Raw genomic sequence first — 16,051 nt, 5'->3', positions numbered from 1 at the left:
TTGGAGACAAGAAAGCTTTCTGCCATATTTTATACGGGCAAAACTACTTCCGCCCTCAGTGTAGTTATGTATTGTGCTCGACCCCCGAAATGGGTCATTTTAAAGAGGTGGCGCCAGTGATCTTTAAAGAAACGTCATTTTCTTTTGATCCTCCTGAAGATGCAGTCATCACAAAGGCAACCCCTGGAGCTTCTCCGGGCAGTAGAGATGATGGGCCAGACTACCAAAGAAAATGGGCAGGCTTGAGTGGGCAATCCCAGAGGTTCCCGGTGACCCTCTGCCAAAACCTCAACCCCCAGCTTCCTTGGAACCCGGGACCGCAGACTCCTCCCTCCCTACCGCAGTCCCGGCTCCGTGCGACCCCACCCCCTCACTCTCCGGGTCTTCCGCCTGGCTGTTCAAGGCAGGGCTATGGCAAAGACCCGCCTCCGCGTCCAGCCAGACCTGCAAGGAGTCACTTCCCCTCTCCGCTTTTCAGTTTCCTCAAGTGTTATGCGGGCAGTGGGCTAGGCTGGCTCTAACCAAAGTCCACGGCTCGGAATCGCCGGCCGCAACCCTCGCCCCTCCCCCGCCTCCCGGCTGGGGCGCCCCCTCCGCTTATTCAGCTCTGCCCGCGCCCCGGGACAATCCTCTCCTTGTCTAGGGCGCCCGCATCTCGAGTTTTCTGTAACCTCTGGCTACGCCTTTTTTCCAGGGCGGAGTCCCAGACCGGCTCCTCCTTGCAGCGGGCCGCACAGCAGCCCCGCTCCTTTTTCCCAAAGCCCGTCTCCGGAGTTAGGATCCAGGCTTGCCGCCTGAGCCCCTTGCGGGCCTGTGTGCCGTCTCCGCCCGCTTCCGGCCATGGCCTCAGGCCCGGGACTCCGGCTCCTGCTGTTACTGCTCCTATTGCTATCACCGTCTCCAGCGGCCTCGGCCGCAGATCGTCCCCGGGGCAGCGACCCCGTCAACCCAGGTGAGAACCCCGGGAGGGCCGAGCGGCTGAGGATCGACGTGTCTGCTGGCCGGCGCCGGGGAGAGGGTCGGGGCCGGCCTCTTCCACTCCCAGCGTGCTCCCTAGGGCCGAATCACATGGCCCCTCGCCCACTCCCCACCCTGAACTGAGGTTTCCAGCCTGCTCGTGCGAACTGACCGCGAATTTCTGGGTGTCACTCTCATCCTGCTCCCATTGGGGTCGAAGTTTCCCCGGGTGGGAAGAGTTTAAGAGGGAATGGAAAAAGAGGTAAGGGACAGGGGCAGAGTCATAGGGAGGGGAGGGGAGGCCTAAGATGATTGGAGCGCGCTGGGCAACGAGCTGGGTGAGTGGGTTCCGAGTTCCAATTCCTGGCTGGTGACAGAGAAGCTGCTGGTGATCACCGTGGCCACAGCCGAGACGGAGGGATACCGGCGTTTTCAGCGGTCGGCAGAGTTTTTCAACTACACCGTGCGGGTGAGGAGAGGAACATCCTATCCTCATGGCCCCTAGGAGCAGAGGAGGGTCTAGGGGAGGGGTGGGCTGAGGGCTGGGTGTCTGGGGCCCCACGGTGAGCCTAGTCAGGGTGGGGGGACCACCTGGGCGGCCGAGCCCCTCCCTGGAATTTTGGGTCTCCTCCACAGACCCTGGGCCTGGGAGAGGAGTGGCGAGGGGGTGATGTAGCCCGAACGGTTGGTGGAGGACAGAAAGTCAGGTGGCTAAAGAAAGAAATGGAGAAATACGCAGACCGGGAAGATATGGTCATCATGTTTGTGGACAGGTAAATGGGCTGGGGATGGGAAGAAAGAGGAGAGGTGAACAGAAAGAGGGGATAAGGATTCTGAGGCTCCTAGTGACTGTCCTGTTCATCATCCCCTCCCTCCTCCAGCTACGATGTGATTCTGGCTGGCAGCCCCACCGAGCTGCTGAAGAAGTTCATCCAGAGTGGCAGCCGTCTGCTCTTCTCTGCAGAGGGCTTCTGCTGGCCCGAGTGGGGGCTGGCAGAGCAGTACCCTGAGGTGGGCACGGGGAAGCGCTTCCTCAACTCTGGTGGTGAGTGGCAGGGTGTCCAAGAGTTGTGGGGCGTGGAGTGTTCCAGGTGCCTGAAGGCTGGAGAGGGAGTGGGGACAGGTCTGTGGAACCCTGGAGTCTCAGAGTCAGCACCTTCCCTCCCCCCCATAGGATTCATCGGCTTCGCCCCCACCATCCACCAAATTGTCCGCCAGTGGAAGCACAAAGATGATGATGATGACCAACTCTTCTATACTCGGCTCTACCTGGATCCAGGACTCAGGGTAGGGAGGGGCAGAGATGGGGCCACCATCGGCAGTGCGGTGGGGGTGGCAGGCTTCAGGCTGAATGGGAGAGGAAGGATAAAGGGGCTTTGGGGAAGATGTAAAGAGAAAAGAATGCGAAATGACCTCCTACCCCCTGTTTAATTAACTGGCCCATCTCATCCCATCCAGGAGAAACTCAGCCTTAACCTGGATCATAAATCCCGGATCTTTCAGAACCTCAACGGGGCTCTAGGTGAGGAGAAAGCAATCAGAAGGGGCGATGAGAGAGGCTGCTAGGGGTCCTGAACTTGGGAGGGGCTCCTGGTGGAACTGGGCCACCTTCTACTCACCTTTGTGTGAACTCCATCAAACACCTGAATGGCTAATAGAGTAAGCTGCACTGTGCTAATAGTAACAAAAGTAGTAGTGGTGGTACCTAACATCTATTGAACATACCATGTGCCAGGGCTGTGGGCCAGGGCTTCACTTATTTTCTTTTTTTTTTTTTTCCTTGTACATATATTTTTTTATTGAAGTCAAGTCAGTTTACAATGTGTCAATTTCTGGTGTACAGCACAATGCTTCAGTCATACATGAACATATATATATTTGTTTTCATATTCTTTTTCACCATAAGTTACTACAAGATATTGCATATAGTTCCCTGGATAGTACAGTATAAACTTGCTTATCTATTTTATATATATTAGTTAGTATTTGCAAATCTCAGACTCCCAATTTATGCTCTCCCACCCCCCCCCCGTAACCATATGCATTAACTCTTAAGTTCTTCTTGGTTGACAATAGTAATGACTCAAAAATCAAAGGTAGCCGAGTGTCAGCCAGGGCTTTACTTCTATAATTTCATTTAGCACCACAGTCCTACAGAGAGCGGGTCAATGGTTATCCGCCCGCTACAGATGGAGAGACGGCCTCTCTGAGGGGCTGAGGACTTTCCCAGGTCACACAGGTTGTAAGTGGTGGAGCCCGTCAGGGTGGCAGCAGCCTGGTCAGTACCCTCACGGAGAGAAGGTATCCCATTCTTGGCCGCAGGCCACAGTCCTTCATTCTTTAGAGACGCTGCCCCTACCCCCCACCCCCATATTTAGAATCACCTGCTGCTTGACAACTTCGAGAGAAAGGGAGTCTAAATCCTGGCCTTTCTTCCCAGATGAGGTGGTTTTAAAGTTTGGTCGGAATCGTGTGCGTATCCGGAACGTGGCCTACGACACACTTCCCATTGTGGTCCATGGAAATGGTCCCACTAAGGTGCCCCAGCTGCTTATACCCTTAGCCCTAGCCCCTGCCCCAGTCAGTCCTGGCCCCACAGCCCCTACCCCAGATGGAGCCCCAACCCCCAAGAACTCCAGCCTCTCCAAGCAGTGAGTCCTCCCCAGCCCCAGGTGCAGAGGTACTGGGAGAGGTTCTCAGTGTCCACTGCTCCCCCTTCTGTCCTGTCCCCTGCTTGTCTGCCCCACATCTGGCCCTGGGCTCCTCTGCCTCAGCCTCTCACCATCTCTCCCAACAGCTCCAGCTGAATTACTTGGGAAACTATGTCCCCAATGGCTGGACTCCTGAGGGAGGCTGTGGGTTCTGCGACCAGGACCGGAGGACACTCCCGGGGGGGCAGGTGAGGAGGGGTGCCAGGGTGGGGTAGGAGAACACTCTGAAGCAGAGTGTGCAGGGAAGGCATGCTGGGCAGCAGTGGGAGGGGACCAAGCTCCTGGGACCCCCAAACCTGGCAGGGTTGTAAAGAATAGACTAGGTGGGGGGCAGGGCTTTCCTCTAAGCCCAGTCACCTTGTATCTTCCAGCCTCCCCCCCGGGTGCTTCTGGCCGTGTTTGTGGAACAACCTACCCCGTTCCTGCCCCGTTTCCTACAGCGGCTGCTGCTCCTGGACTATCCCCCCGACAGGGTCACCCTTTTCCTGCACAACAACGTGAGACACCCTGACTGACAGCCTCTCCTTCCCCAGGGACCCTGCCCCGCCCCAATCAGAACTCCTGCCCCCACCCCCAGACTCCTTCCAGTACCCTTCCCACTCACCGCCTTCCCCCATCCTGCCCCTCAGGCGCCATCTGCCCTGCCCTCTCAGTGTCCTCCATCTCTCCCCATCTCCAGGAGGTGTACCATGAGCCCCACATTACTGACTCCTGGCCCCAGCTCCAGGACCACTTCTCAGCTGTGAAGCTGGTGGGGCCCGAGGAGGCCCTGACCCCAGGCGAGGCCAGGGACATGGCCATGTGAGTGGGCATTGGGCCCGGAGGGGAGGACAAGGATGGGTGGGGGGTGAAAGCAGTGAAGGAGGGGCTGTCACCCACTGCACCCCCCTTCCCTCTCTGTCCTCCATCCAGCCTCTCCTCGGCCTGCACACTCAGATGGGAGAACCCCTGGGTCCTGGAGAGGAAGCACACTGGCCCCAGCCTCCTCTCTTACCCCCCACCCCTACCCCCCGTAGTCTTTTCTCCCTCCTGTCCTCTTGCTGGTGCTTCTACCCACTTTCCTCCTCTTCTCCTCAGTGGGTAGGAGGAGTTCCACCTACTCTCTGTCCCCACTGTGTCCCCCACCTCCACTTTCCCCTTCCCACCACTCCCATTTCAGCTCATCTCTTTGTTGGTCTGTCACCTCCAGGGACAGTTGTCGGCAGGACCCCAAGTGTGAATTCTACTTCAGCCTGGATGCCGATACCGTCATCACCAACCCACAGACCCTGCGCATCCTCATCGAGGAGAACAGGTTGCTTGCCCGGCTCAGCCAGAGGGCCCTGGAATAGTCCCAGGGAACCCCCGACTCCTTCCCTGGACACAGAGCTCACCTCTGCTCAGCCCTCACCTCTGCCCATCCACAGGAAGGTGATCGCACCCATGCTGTCCCGCCACGGGAAGCTGTGGTCCAACTTCTGGGGAGCCCTGAGCCCTGACGAGTACTACGCGCGCTCCGAGGACTACGTGGAGCTGGTGCAGCGGAAGCGAGTGTGAGTCCCGTCTGGGCTGCAGCCCCTCCTGTTCTCTGATCTGGGTCCAGACAGATGCCTGCATCCTACTCCAAAGCCCCAGTCTCAGGGCTCCTTGTGGCCACCAGTAAGACAGCAGTTGTGGGGTAGGGACTGACTGTGCAGTGGGACCTGAGAGGGTCTCAGCCAGCAGTGATGGATGGAGGAGGTGAGGGGCTCCCAGGATGAACTGGGTGGAATTCTGGGGGGCCGTCCCCCTCGCTGACCCTAGTGTGGGTGCCTCCAGGGGCGTGTGGAATGTGCCCTACATATCCCAGGCCTATGTGATCCGTGGGGAAACCCTGAGGACAGAGCTGCTCCAGAGGGAGGTGTTCTCAGGCAGCGACACTGACCCAGACATGGCCTTCTGTAAGACTCTGCGGGACCAGGTGAGCAGGTCCTGGGCTCAACGTGAGGGTGCTGGGAGGCAACCCCCTCGCTCTCCATCACCCTGCTCACACCCTCCCCCCAACACCAGGGCATCTTCCTCCACCTCAGCAATCAGCACGAATTTGGCCGCCTCCTGGCCACTTCCCGGTACGACACAGACCACCTGCACCCTGACCTCTGGCAGATCTTCGACAACCCCCTGGTGAGTAGGCAGCCCCTCACTCAGAAGGTATGCGCCCCTCACTAAAGGAGGAAGCCTCATCCCCACCCCACACATGCTCACACTCTCGAGTGACCTCCTGCCCCCTGGGGAGGGGGTGGTCCAGGGGCTGGGGCTTCCTGGGTGGGAGCAGATGGAGTAAAGAGGGCACAGATCGAAGTGTAGCCTCCCCCCTCCCCCAGGACTGGAAGGAGCAGTACATTCATGAGAACTACAGCCGGGCCCTTGAAGGGGAGGGACTCGTGGAGCAGGTGAGCCCCACTCCGGGCCCCTACCCCACAACGGCCATCACCTGCCTGCATTAGTGTTTTTCCGACTGACTTTCCCAGCTACCTTAAGGTTTTCTGCTTGGGCAAAGGCTGAGCAGACAGGCCTGCAGCCCCTCCCCCCCAGCATTAATCAGAGTAGTCCTCTCTTGTCTATTGGGTATATTGATGTATGGCTAAAATGGTGTTTTAAGCTATTCTCCCAGAACCCAGGGCTCCAAGACTCTCAGCACTGCTCCCACCTTTTCCTGCCCCGCCTCTCCTGGCCCGTCACCACACTCTAATCCCGTTCCTCCAGATTCCCGCATCCCCTGGCTTCTCTTTCTGCTCCCTGCTTTTTATCCCTTCTGCTGGCTGCCTGGCCCCTCCCGAAGCATCACCCAGCCTGTTGTTCTTCCCCAACCCCGCCTGTCCTCAGCCCTGCCCAGATGTGTACTGGTTCCCTCTGCTGTCAGAGCAAATGTGCGATGAGCTGGTGGAGGAAATGGAGCACTATGGCCAGTGGTCAGGAGGCCGGCACGAGGTGAGGGGCTGGGGCAGGGGAGGAGGGAGTGTCCCCAGGAGGAGGGAGGTGCTGGGTGCGATTGAAGGCAAATGGAATCCAGAGAGAGGGGTCCCCAAGGGGGAGGGGCTCACTGGGAGCACAGATGCATTCATTCATTCAAGAAATACTTACTGGGCGGGTCCTAGATACCGGCCACTGACCTAGGCGGTGCAGGTGCCTTGATGTGTTGTGCAGGTTGAGCTCTGCCCTCTTGAGTCTCACCTGCTGTCAGGAACTGCAGCCACCCAGCTTCTAAAGGCTGCAATGGGCAGCCCAAGTGTGCAGGAATCACAGGAGGGGTCCTTGGCTCAGACGAGGAGGGATGACCGAGGAGCTTCACACAAAAGAGGTGACATCTTATCTGAGACTTAGAGGACCAGGAGCAGTGAGTCGAGCTAAGAAGTGGTCAAGACTTCCAGACAGGGAAACAGGCTTTAAGGCCTGGAAGTAAGAGGAGAGGGAAGGCTGGCACTGCCCTGTCAGCTCAGTGCCAACTGCCCACAGGACTCAAGGCTGGCTGGAGGCTACGAGAACGTGCCCACCGTGGACATCCACATGAAGCAGGTGGGCTACGAGGACCAGTGGCTGCAGCTGCTGAGGACGTACGTGGGGCCTATGACCGAGAGCCTGTTCCCAGGCTACCACACCAAGGTGGGCTGCTGCCTCTGCCACCCCTGCCTCCTCCACCTTCCTCCATCCTGTCTCGGATGCAAGTCTCCAGGCCATGCCTTTTTGGCCCTTGAAGCATTTGGGGCCCCATGGAATGAGACCCTCAGGAGGGCAGCCCTGGTGGGAGTGCAGCCCGCAGGTCGCAATGAGAGCCCCTGCCGCCACCCCCGCCACCCACGACCTCAGGGCCATCCCTCCAGCGCCTCCATTCATCCCCACAGACCCGGGCGGTGATGAATTTCGTGGTCCGCTACCGGCCGGATGAGCAGCCCTCTCTGCGGCCGCATCACGACTCATCCACATTTACCCTCAATGTCGCCCTCAACCACAAGGGCCTGGATTATGAGGTGAGACCCCATGGCCCTCCACTTACTCCCCTGGTCTGCCTCTCACCCCTGATATCTGCCTGCCACCCAGTCCCCACGTCTGCTCACTCTCCACTTCTGTCCCCTTCTGTCTTCCCAGGGGGGCGGCTGCCGCTTCCTGCGCTACAACTGCGTGGTCTCGTCCCCGAGGAAGGGCTGGGGGCTCCTTCACCCTGGCCGCCTCACCCACTACCATGAAGGGCTGCCCACCACTCGGGGCACTCGCTACATCATGGTGTCCTTTGTTGACCCCTGACACTCAACCACTCTGCCCAGCCTTCCCTGCCATTGTGCCTTTTTGTGCCCCCTTCTTTGGAGGGGGTATCTCCGGCTCCTCGCCTCCTGGGTATATGTTCCATGTGCCTGGGACTGAATGTGTCGCCTCACCCCTGCCCACTGCCACGTGGCCCTCAGGAAGCTCATGGAGCCCCCAGCCCCGCCCCTTAGCCCCCAAGGGTTCACAGGAAGAGGGCTTCTGGGGGTTCGCCAGGTAATAAATTATTGTTTCTCAGTATCCCTCTCAATAAAGGAGGATTTGTAACTCTCGAGACCATTTATTCTTTCATCCACCTGTGGATCCCATATCCTTCCCTCCACCCAGAGTAGACAGGAGACCCGGGGTTACTCCAAAGGAAAAGAATAGAGAAGGAGAAAAGGCAGAAACATGGTTTTAGAGCAGTGTGGGAGCCTAGAAGCTTCCCTGGATCCCATGTCTAACTGCCCTTCATTGCCAGACTGAAAAAAGGACCTCCCGTGTCAGGTTCAGATGAAAGCATAGCCAGCACTCCACGCCCTGCGCTCCCCACCCCCAGCTCTCTGCCTTGATCCTCTCCTCACTCCCTGGCATCTTCTCCTTTGCGTGACAGGTGGAGGTGGCATAGCCCCGAGCTGGGCTCCAGGGATAGTGCTGGGGAAGGAAGTCCCCCTGGGGGCATGGGCTCTATGAGGGAAGACGGGCTGGAACTTACTGCGGCTTCTTGGACCTCAGCTTGTAATTAGGCAGGATCAGGAGAGAGGAATCTGGAGGGTCAACCCAAGAAAGCTTCCTGGAAGAGGGGGATGGGAAGCAGCCTTGAAAAAGACACCTTCTAAGAGCTGGTCTTGCTTCTAGCCTCAAGAGGAGCATCAAGCCCTTACTGAGACCCTGGAGGCAGCCTGAGGACAGCAGACCATGCCCCTTTAGCTTAGTTGGCCTCAGCCTCTATCAAATAACTTACTGAATTCATCTCCCATTGTCCCTTGCAGAAGCCTTTTAAAAATCAAACACACCTGTTCACCTATCCTAGGACATTTCCTGCCTTGCCATCCACAGCTAGATTCCCCTCCTTCCTTCCCCCTGCCCAGACTTCTGCGTGAAGCCTTCCTTCTGGGGGAAGGGGCTGGCTACCTGGGTAGGTCACCTTTCCAGGTGGACTAGGCATCTCTCTGGCCAGATTCTTAAGTACATCTCACCCTGGCCCATGCCACCCTCATCCCATGCTCCATGGATGGAAGTGGGCTGTGCAGGGACAGGAGAAAAACACCTCTTGGCAAAAGGTCCCTGCACAGGGATGCTGCATGAGAGTGAGGCAGGGGACAGGGACAGAAAGTGTGTGCCAGTCTGAGCAGTAGGCCTCCGGCATTGGAAGCTGGCCTATCCTGTCTCCTGCTGACCCACCATGCATTTAAGGAGCATCTCCCGTGCACCGGGTACCCGTCACAGGGGCTGCGGTGATGAGCACAATACTTCTCTTCTTGTTGCTTACAGCGTGTGGGACACCTTAATCAAAAATCACCGTGATGGAGGGAAAGTAACTTGTGCCAGGAGAGAATGTGACAGAGGCTCCTGAGGGGTGTGTGTCAGATGTCCCTAAAAGAAGTCACGTTCCAGACATCACTGGGGCAGGGGGCAATGTGGGGGTGGCGGAGAAGTAGGCACAACGTACTGGGTGTAAGATAGACTGAAGGATGTATTGTACAAGAAGACGATCTGTTATCTGATAATGACAGTGATTTCCTGGTTCTTACCGCAGAAATACAGTATAATTCACGAATTTTTATCGCAAGTGGCTGTCAACAATACTAAACCTCATGAAGAAAATGCGTCGGTGATTTCTAACAACACTATTCTAACAATATGTTAACACTAAATTGGTTCTGGAGTCCCACTGATAAAAAGTAGGAACTAGGTGTATTATGTGTGAATAAATAATGTGAACCAATTAAATAAACAAATGATCAGTCACAACAAAAAAACGGTGATTGCATAACATTGGGAATATAGGCAATATTTTATACAAATTGTAAAAGGAAAGTAACTTTTCTAAATTATGTAAATTTTAAAAAATTTAATTAAAAAATTTACTTAAATGAAAATCAAAATTAAAAGGAAAAAACCAAGTGAAGTTCCCTGACCCAGAGAAGGTACTGGCCCATGTCAGTGTTGGGCAGTGTCGTGGAGGCGGTGAGGACCGGCCCAGCCCACTTGGAGGCTGTGCCCCCGGCCCAGTGGGCCCTCACTTGGAGAGCTTTCCCAGTCGGTAGCCCTCCTCACAAAGCCCTCCCCACAGGGGCCTAAGCTGCCCCTCAGGGAATAAATCCTCCTGCAGGTCATCTACCCCTCAGAGGGGCCAGGCCCCGGTGACTAATGGGGCGCCCTGCTACTGCTGGTACACACACAGCCACCCCCCACTTCCCCAGACCTCTGCTAGCCCTGCTGCTCACGGAGGCCGAAGGTCCTGAGCCCCACGAGTCCAAACACAGGCCTTGCCTCCAAGCTTCAAGCCAGGGCCCTGGTCATTCCCCTGGGTCCTATTGGACACAGCCCTGTGAGCCCAAATAGTGGTTAACCCTTCCTTGCTGGGGCTCACCAGGGTCCAATGTGCAGGTCACCAGAGGGGGCTGAGTAACGAGGGCAGAACCTAGGCCAGGGGCCAGGGCCAGTGGGTTGGGCCAAGAGAGGGTGTGCTCCAGAGCCAGAGAGGCCCTTGTGTGACTCCTCCAGCTGCCTCCGCCGGGGCCTCCAAGTATTTGCTGTCCTGCAATGAGTCTTCTTTTCAAGGCTCGGTGAGTTCCTGAAGGCCTAAGGACCCCTGCCCCTGGCATTCTGCTTCCCTATTACCACGCAGGAGGGAGGCAGGCTAGAAGCATCCGGGTGGGGTCCCTGAAGGAACAAAAGAGATGTAGGTTGGACAGATGGGCCTGAAGCAGGGAACTAGGAAGTAGGGCACAGGAGACACCTGGGACTTAAACCTCTGGGTCCTGTGTCTGCCCTCCCTCCACCCCTCCAGCCCAGGTGTGCCTGGCTGCCCTGCTCCTTGCATTCCTAGGCTGGGCCTGGATCCTAGCGGTCCTCTACCTGGTCTGGCTCTACGGAGATAGAAACACACCTCAGACAGGAGGCCGCCGTTCTGCCTGGGCCCGCAACTGGGCCATCTGGAGACATTCCGTGACTACTTTCCCATCTCGGTGAGGCCCCCAGGAATGGTGTGCTGGGTGGGAGCCGGGCTTCAGAGGAGGCTCTTGGGACCATTGTCTCCAGAAGTCCAACCTCAGCGCCTTGGTGGGGTGTGCACCTTTGTCCCCCAGCTGGTTAAAACCTCAGAGTTAGATCCCTCCAGGAACTAGCTCTTCGGCTTCCACCCTCACGGGGTCCTGGTCACTGGGGCCTTTGGCAGCTTCTGCACAGAGGCCACTGGCTTCTCTCACCTCTTCCCTGGCCTCCGGCCCCACCTGCTCATGCTGCCTTGTTGGTTCCACCCCCTTGTCTTCTGAGACTACATCATGTGTGCCGGTGAGAGGGGAGCGCCGGGCCTCAGGACCCCCAGTCCCTGTGGTCACCTCTGACCTGGCCTCCTGCCTCCCCAGGGATACCTGGTCCCAGCTCTCCTTTCCCAATGTCCTCCTCCTTCTTTTCTGGAAGACGCAGGCCTCAGATAACCCTGCCTCTGCTCTCCCCCCAGGTTTGGTGTCCTCTGACAAGGCCAGCGCCTCCTATCTCTTGCCCAGGCCTGAGGAGGGCCAGATGGCCATTCTGGCAGCAGGAAGACCCCTCGAGGCGCTGGAGGCAAATCCCGGAGCGCTGAGCTTGCGGATCCGGAATCAGAAGGGATTTGTCAAGTCGGCCTGGATCACGGGTGAGGAGCCCGCACGTGGCCAGGTGGTGCTCCCTGGGGCTGTGCCTTAGGGGAGGAGCACAGAGACCCCAGGGACCCGAACTCCCGCTTGCCCCTGCTCGCCCAGGGCCTCCCCGGTGCCAGTCTTCTTCGGGGAGAATGGGCTCTTCCAGCAGTTCCCCAACTCGCCAGGCTCCTGGGTGTGAAGGGCACAGGAAGCGCTGCAGCCGCTCTCGAGAGTAGCCCTGCCGCTGGTGCATGGTCCCGGGGGCTTCCTCCTGCCCTTCCTCAAGCCCATCCACACCGTCGGTGAGCCTCGGTCTCTGCCGCCTCTGCTGCTCAGCCCTCCCTTCCGCCTGCTCCTCCCAGGCTCAAGGCCCCTGCACGCTCCGCACCAGGAGGTGAAGGTCCCTGGTTGGGGCCTGAAATCCTGGCTGCCGGTCGCGCAAGGACTCTCCCCGAGGCTGGCCTTTGGCAACCGCACCAGCTCTGAACTCTGTCACAGATAATCGTGGGGGGTGGAGGGGAGAGGACAGGGGCCCCGCCGGGCAGTTCGCCCTCTCGCCTCTTGTTCCGCCGGCAGTGGGGGCCCCGATCTCGCCAGGGTCCAGCCGGGTGCAGGTGGACGCGCTGCACGCCATCTACGTGGAGCTGCTCACGCAGCTGTTCGAAGAGCACAAGGAGCCCTTCGGTGTCCCCGCCGACAGGCACCTCCTCCTCACATAGGGAGCCGCCAGCCCGGACTGGACCCCTCCGTGAAGGCAGGTGGGCCTGAAATTGAAAATGTAAAGAGACCTGCGGTGTTTTGTGTGTTTGTGCGGGACAGGGGAGGTCGGCGCGCCTGGCTGAGCGTCTCAGTGTCCCCTGGGTGGGCGTCTGGGGCGAGCGCCCAGGACCGGCTGGCCGCACTCCAAATCAACCAATGTAGGCTGAGACCCAGTTGGCGGGCTCTCCAGCTTCTTCAGCAAATCCTGCCCACAAAGATTCCTTTTTGACATGGGTACAGAACTGCATCCCACGCACCCTGCACTGACTCCCAGCCCCGCCCAGCGGCCAGCCCAGAGGGACCATGCAGAAGATAAAAGATCCCTGTGAGGAGCCCTAAGGCTCTGCCACTCCAGATCCCAGGATCTCCCTGTCCACACGTCCTCTACAAGCAATCCCAGGAGGCCCCAAGGGCTTGGACACTCAGAGGAGAAAGCCTTTCTGGGGTTCTGGGCTCCGACAGCAACCTTCCTCGTCTGTCCTGGGGTCCCGGAGCCCTGCTGGGGGAGGGGAGCTACTGGAGGCCTCCACCTTCCCACTGCCCTCTCCCAGCATGAAAACCCTGAAGAAACAATGGCAGGAAGTAGTGGGCGCTTACCAATACATGCTCACTTTGCTCTTCATGGGTGAGAGGAGCCGTACCTGTGGTCCACAAGGGAACAAGGGACGGGGGTGGCTGAGAAAGGCTGGAGCCTCACTTGCCTGGACACCTGATTGCAAAGGGAGGGGGAGGGGCCAGAGGTCCATCGGGGACATGGCCAAGGACATCACTGGCCAGGGTAGGGGACAGGAGCCACTGAGGTTTCATAAGCTAATTCATTTTTCTTTCTCATCTTTCCCCCAGGCCCTTTCTTTCCCCTTCTTCTCCTCTTCCTCTTTTTCACCTCATTCTGGTCTTTGTTCTCTGCTTAACCTGGTTTTTCCTGGACTGGGACACACCCAACCAAGGTGAGTGCTAAACACGGGCCCAGGGAGTGAGAGGGTAAATGGTGCCTCCAAGAAATATTCCACCCATAACTCTCTGCCCAAGGTGGACAGGGTTCTGAGTGGGTAAGAAAGTGGACTATTCGGAAACATCTAAGGAATTGTTATCCCATCAAGGAAACAGATCACCGTGCAAGGAGATTGTCTGCTTCCTCCCTGTCCCCTCCCTCCTCCACCTCTCCTCCTGTCCCTATGCTGCAGTCTGAGTCCTAGCTGCCTAGCTTCAGCCAGTGGAGGAGGGGGTGGAATCCTGTTCAAGAGAGGCCCTGCTATGCCCTTTACCATATCTGAGGACCTTGAATGCTGAAGTGTGGTGGTGTGCAGTGAACTCTTTTAGCTGGTATCCTGCCTCTGTGCTTTCTTCGCCTCATCCTGTCCCCTTCCCCCGAAGCTGGTGAAAACAGCAGAGCTGCCCCCTGACCGGAACTATGTGCTGGTCTCTCACCCACATGGGATCTTGGCCACTGGAACCGCCTGTAATTTTGCCACCGAGGGCAATGACTTCTCCCAGCAGTTCCTGGGGCTTCCACCTTCAGTAGCTGTGCTGCATGTCCTCTTCCACTTCCCAGTCTATCGAGAGTATGTCATGTCCTATGGTGAGTCATGAGCTGAGTGGGAGAGATGCCCCAGCACCCCCCTCCCCTACCAGAGTGTCCCCCACCCAGCACCCAGCCCAGGGACCTGGCTTGAACATAGGCCAGGCTCACAGTGGGCATCAGTAAATAGCTTTGGAGCAAGTGTCCTGCATCTTGCTCAGAAAGGTGCTGCAGGGCACGCTGACAGGGGCATGGGGGCAGGGAGTTTGGGAGGACTGGGGTGTGGCACTCAGCCTTCCTATCCGAAAGGGTGGGGGGAGGGGCCAGGGAACCAAGGACGGGGTGGTGACTGTCCCCCATGTCCTCATGCCCACAGGACTATGTTCCGTGAACCGCCACAGCCTGGACTTTATTCTGTCACAGCCCCAGCTCGGGCAGGCTGTGGTCATTGTGGTCGGGGGTGCCCACGAATCCCTGTATGCCATCTCAGGGGAGCACTGCCTCACTCTCCGGAATTGCAAAGGCTTTGTACGCCTGGCGCTGAGGCATAAGTGAGTGGAGGCCCCACCGGGGCTGCCTTGAATGAACGAGAGGTCACAGTGCACCTGGGGATCTACACTCTCTATCCCTATACACGCGCATCCCTGCAGGTGGGACTGTGCATCCCAGAGCTTACACTGTGTCCGCACCTGCAGGGGGCTCGTGGCTGCCCTTGTCTGTTTCCTCTGTGCCAAGCACTGTGCCCATCCACCCGGCTTCCTCCCACGTGGAGAGAGACAGGGTCACAGTGCAAATCACAGGACCCTGGGGCTCAGATGCCCCTGGTTCAAATTCTTTTACGACACTATCTCAGAGGTAAGACCTCACCCGCTTCCTTAACTGTGACACAGGGTTCATACCCACCTTGCTGCCATGCTGTGGTTGGAAAGACTGCATGAGAAAAGTCTTAAATGGAGGTGCAGTACACAATCATTTCTTGAGAAATGTGAGTCCCTTCTTCCAGATCTTTCTTTGGAGCCATCGCCATTTGTTTCAAAAGACCTTGGGAAGTGGAATCATGAGGTGCGGGGGGGGAATTGGGGCAAGGCTGACAGCCGCTGGCCTGACCTCCCTCCTCTCCTGCCGGCCCTTCCCAGTGCCTCCCTGGTGCCTGTGTACTCCTTGGGGAGAATGATATCTTCAGACTTAAGGCTTTTGCCACGGACTCCTGGCAGTATCTGTGCCAGACCACCTTCAAGAAGCTCCTGGGCTTTTCTCCTTGCATCTTCTGGGTCCGGGGCTTCTTCTCAGCCAACTCCTGGGGCCCTTTGCCAGGCCCATCACCACTGTGGGTGAGTGCCCGTCTCCAGGGAAGAAGGCTGCCATCAGCATTTGGGCAGCAGAGGCCTCTGCCCTCACCTGCGCCTCCCTGCTCCCTGCAGTGGGCCGCCCCATCCCAGTGCCCCAGTGCCTCCAGCCCACTGAGGAGGAGGTTGGCCACTATCACAAGCTCTACATGGAAGCGCTGGAGCAACAGTTTGAAGAGCACAAGGAAAGCTGCAGTGTCCCTGACTCTGCTCACTTCACCTTCATCTAGCCCTGGCCTTATCCCTCCACGCCACCCCGCAGCCCCTGAGCCCCTGAGCCCAGTGCACGGAGACCCCCACCTGCTGCCATGCCCTACTGCACCTGTAAAAGTTAGCTGTTGCACATCACTACCTCGTAGAATCCGACGCGGCCCAGAGAGACTTAATTCTGCTGCATGACCTTGCATAACTCTCTTCCCTTTGCTGGGTCCCTGCTCCATCTGCAAATAAGGGCATCTGCTTAGCTCAGAGCTGTAGGGCGTCAGGACTGATTTTGGGAGGGTAGGCTTTGAGGTGTGGGCAGGTAGGGGGAGAAGATCGAGTAGATGGTGGAACCTCATGAACAAAAGCCAAGCTTCGTCAAGGGTACCTGACAGTAGGGAGGGTTGGAATGATCCCCGATAGATTAGATCGGGTTAAGTCCATGGCTTGATT

At 57.8% G+C, this 16,051-nt stretch overlaps 2 protein-coding genes across 2 annotated transcripts; both read left to right on the top strand.

Moving 5' to 3' along the window:
- The first annotated feature begins 416 nt into the window (after positions 1-416).
- PLOD3 (procollagen-lysine,2-oxoglutarate 5-dioxygenase 3) lies at positions 417-8,220 on the top strand. Its single transcript, XM_010952719.3, has 19 exons — positions 417-952; positions 1,335-1,426; positions 1,594-1,730; positions 1,839-2,002; positions 2,132-2,244; positions 2,416-2,479; positions 3,398-3,495; positions 3,755-3,856; positions 4,040-4,165; positions 4,348-4,469; positions 4,858-4,962; positions 5,075-5,200; positions 5,466-5,607; positions 5,697-5,810; positions 6,011-6,079; positions 6,513-6,617; positions 7,143-7,289; positions 7,529-7,654; positions 7,773-8,220. Exons 1-19 carry the CDS (start codon positions 841-843, stop codon positions 7,926-7,928), a joined length of 2,220 nt encoding a protein of 739 aa, XP_010951021.2. The 5' UTR covers positions 417-840; the 3' UTR covers positions 7,929-8,220.
- Positions 8,221-12,538: 4,318 nt separating this feature from the next.
- Positions 12,539-15,771, top strand: MOGAT3 (monoacylglycerol O-acyltransferase 3). Its single transcript, XM_074345853.1, is given in 10 exon segments — positions 12,539-13,157; positions 13,376-13,426; positions 13,429-13,479; positions 13,562-13,629; positions 13,904-14,111; positions 14,428-14,602; positions 15,188-15,210; positions 15,213-15,350; positions 15,353-15,382; positions 15,473-15,771. Coding segments are annotated over 10 exon segments (972 nt in total). The 5' UTR covers positions 12,539-13,084; the 3' UTR covers positions 15,628-15,771.
- Positions 15,772-16,051: the final 280 nt, after the last annotated feature.

Source organism: Camelus bactrianus, chromosome 18, assembly GCF_048773025.1.
Source record: "Camelus bactrianus isolate YW-2024 breed Bactrian camel chromosome 18, ASM4877302v1, whole genome shotgun sequence".
Classification (NCBI taxonomy): domain Eukaryota; kingdom Metazoa; phylum Chordata; class Mammalia; order Artiodactyla; family Camelidae; genus Camelus; species Camelus bactrianus.
This window is presented reverse-complemented; position numbering and strand designations above follow the sequence as displayed.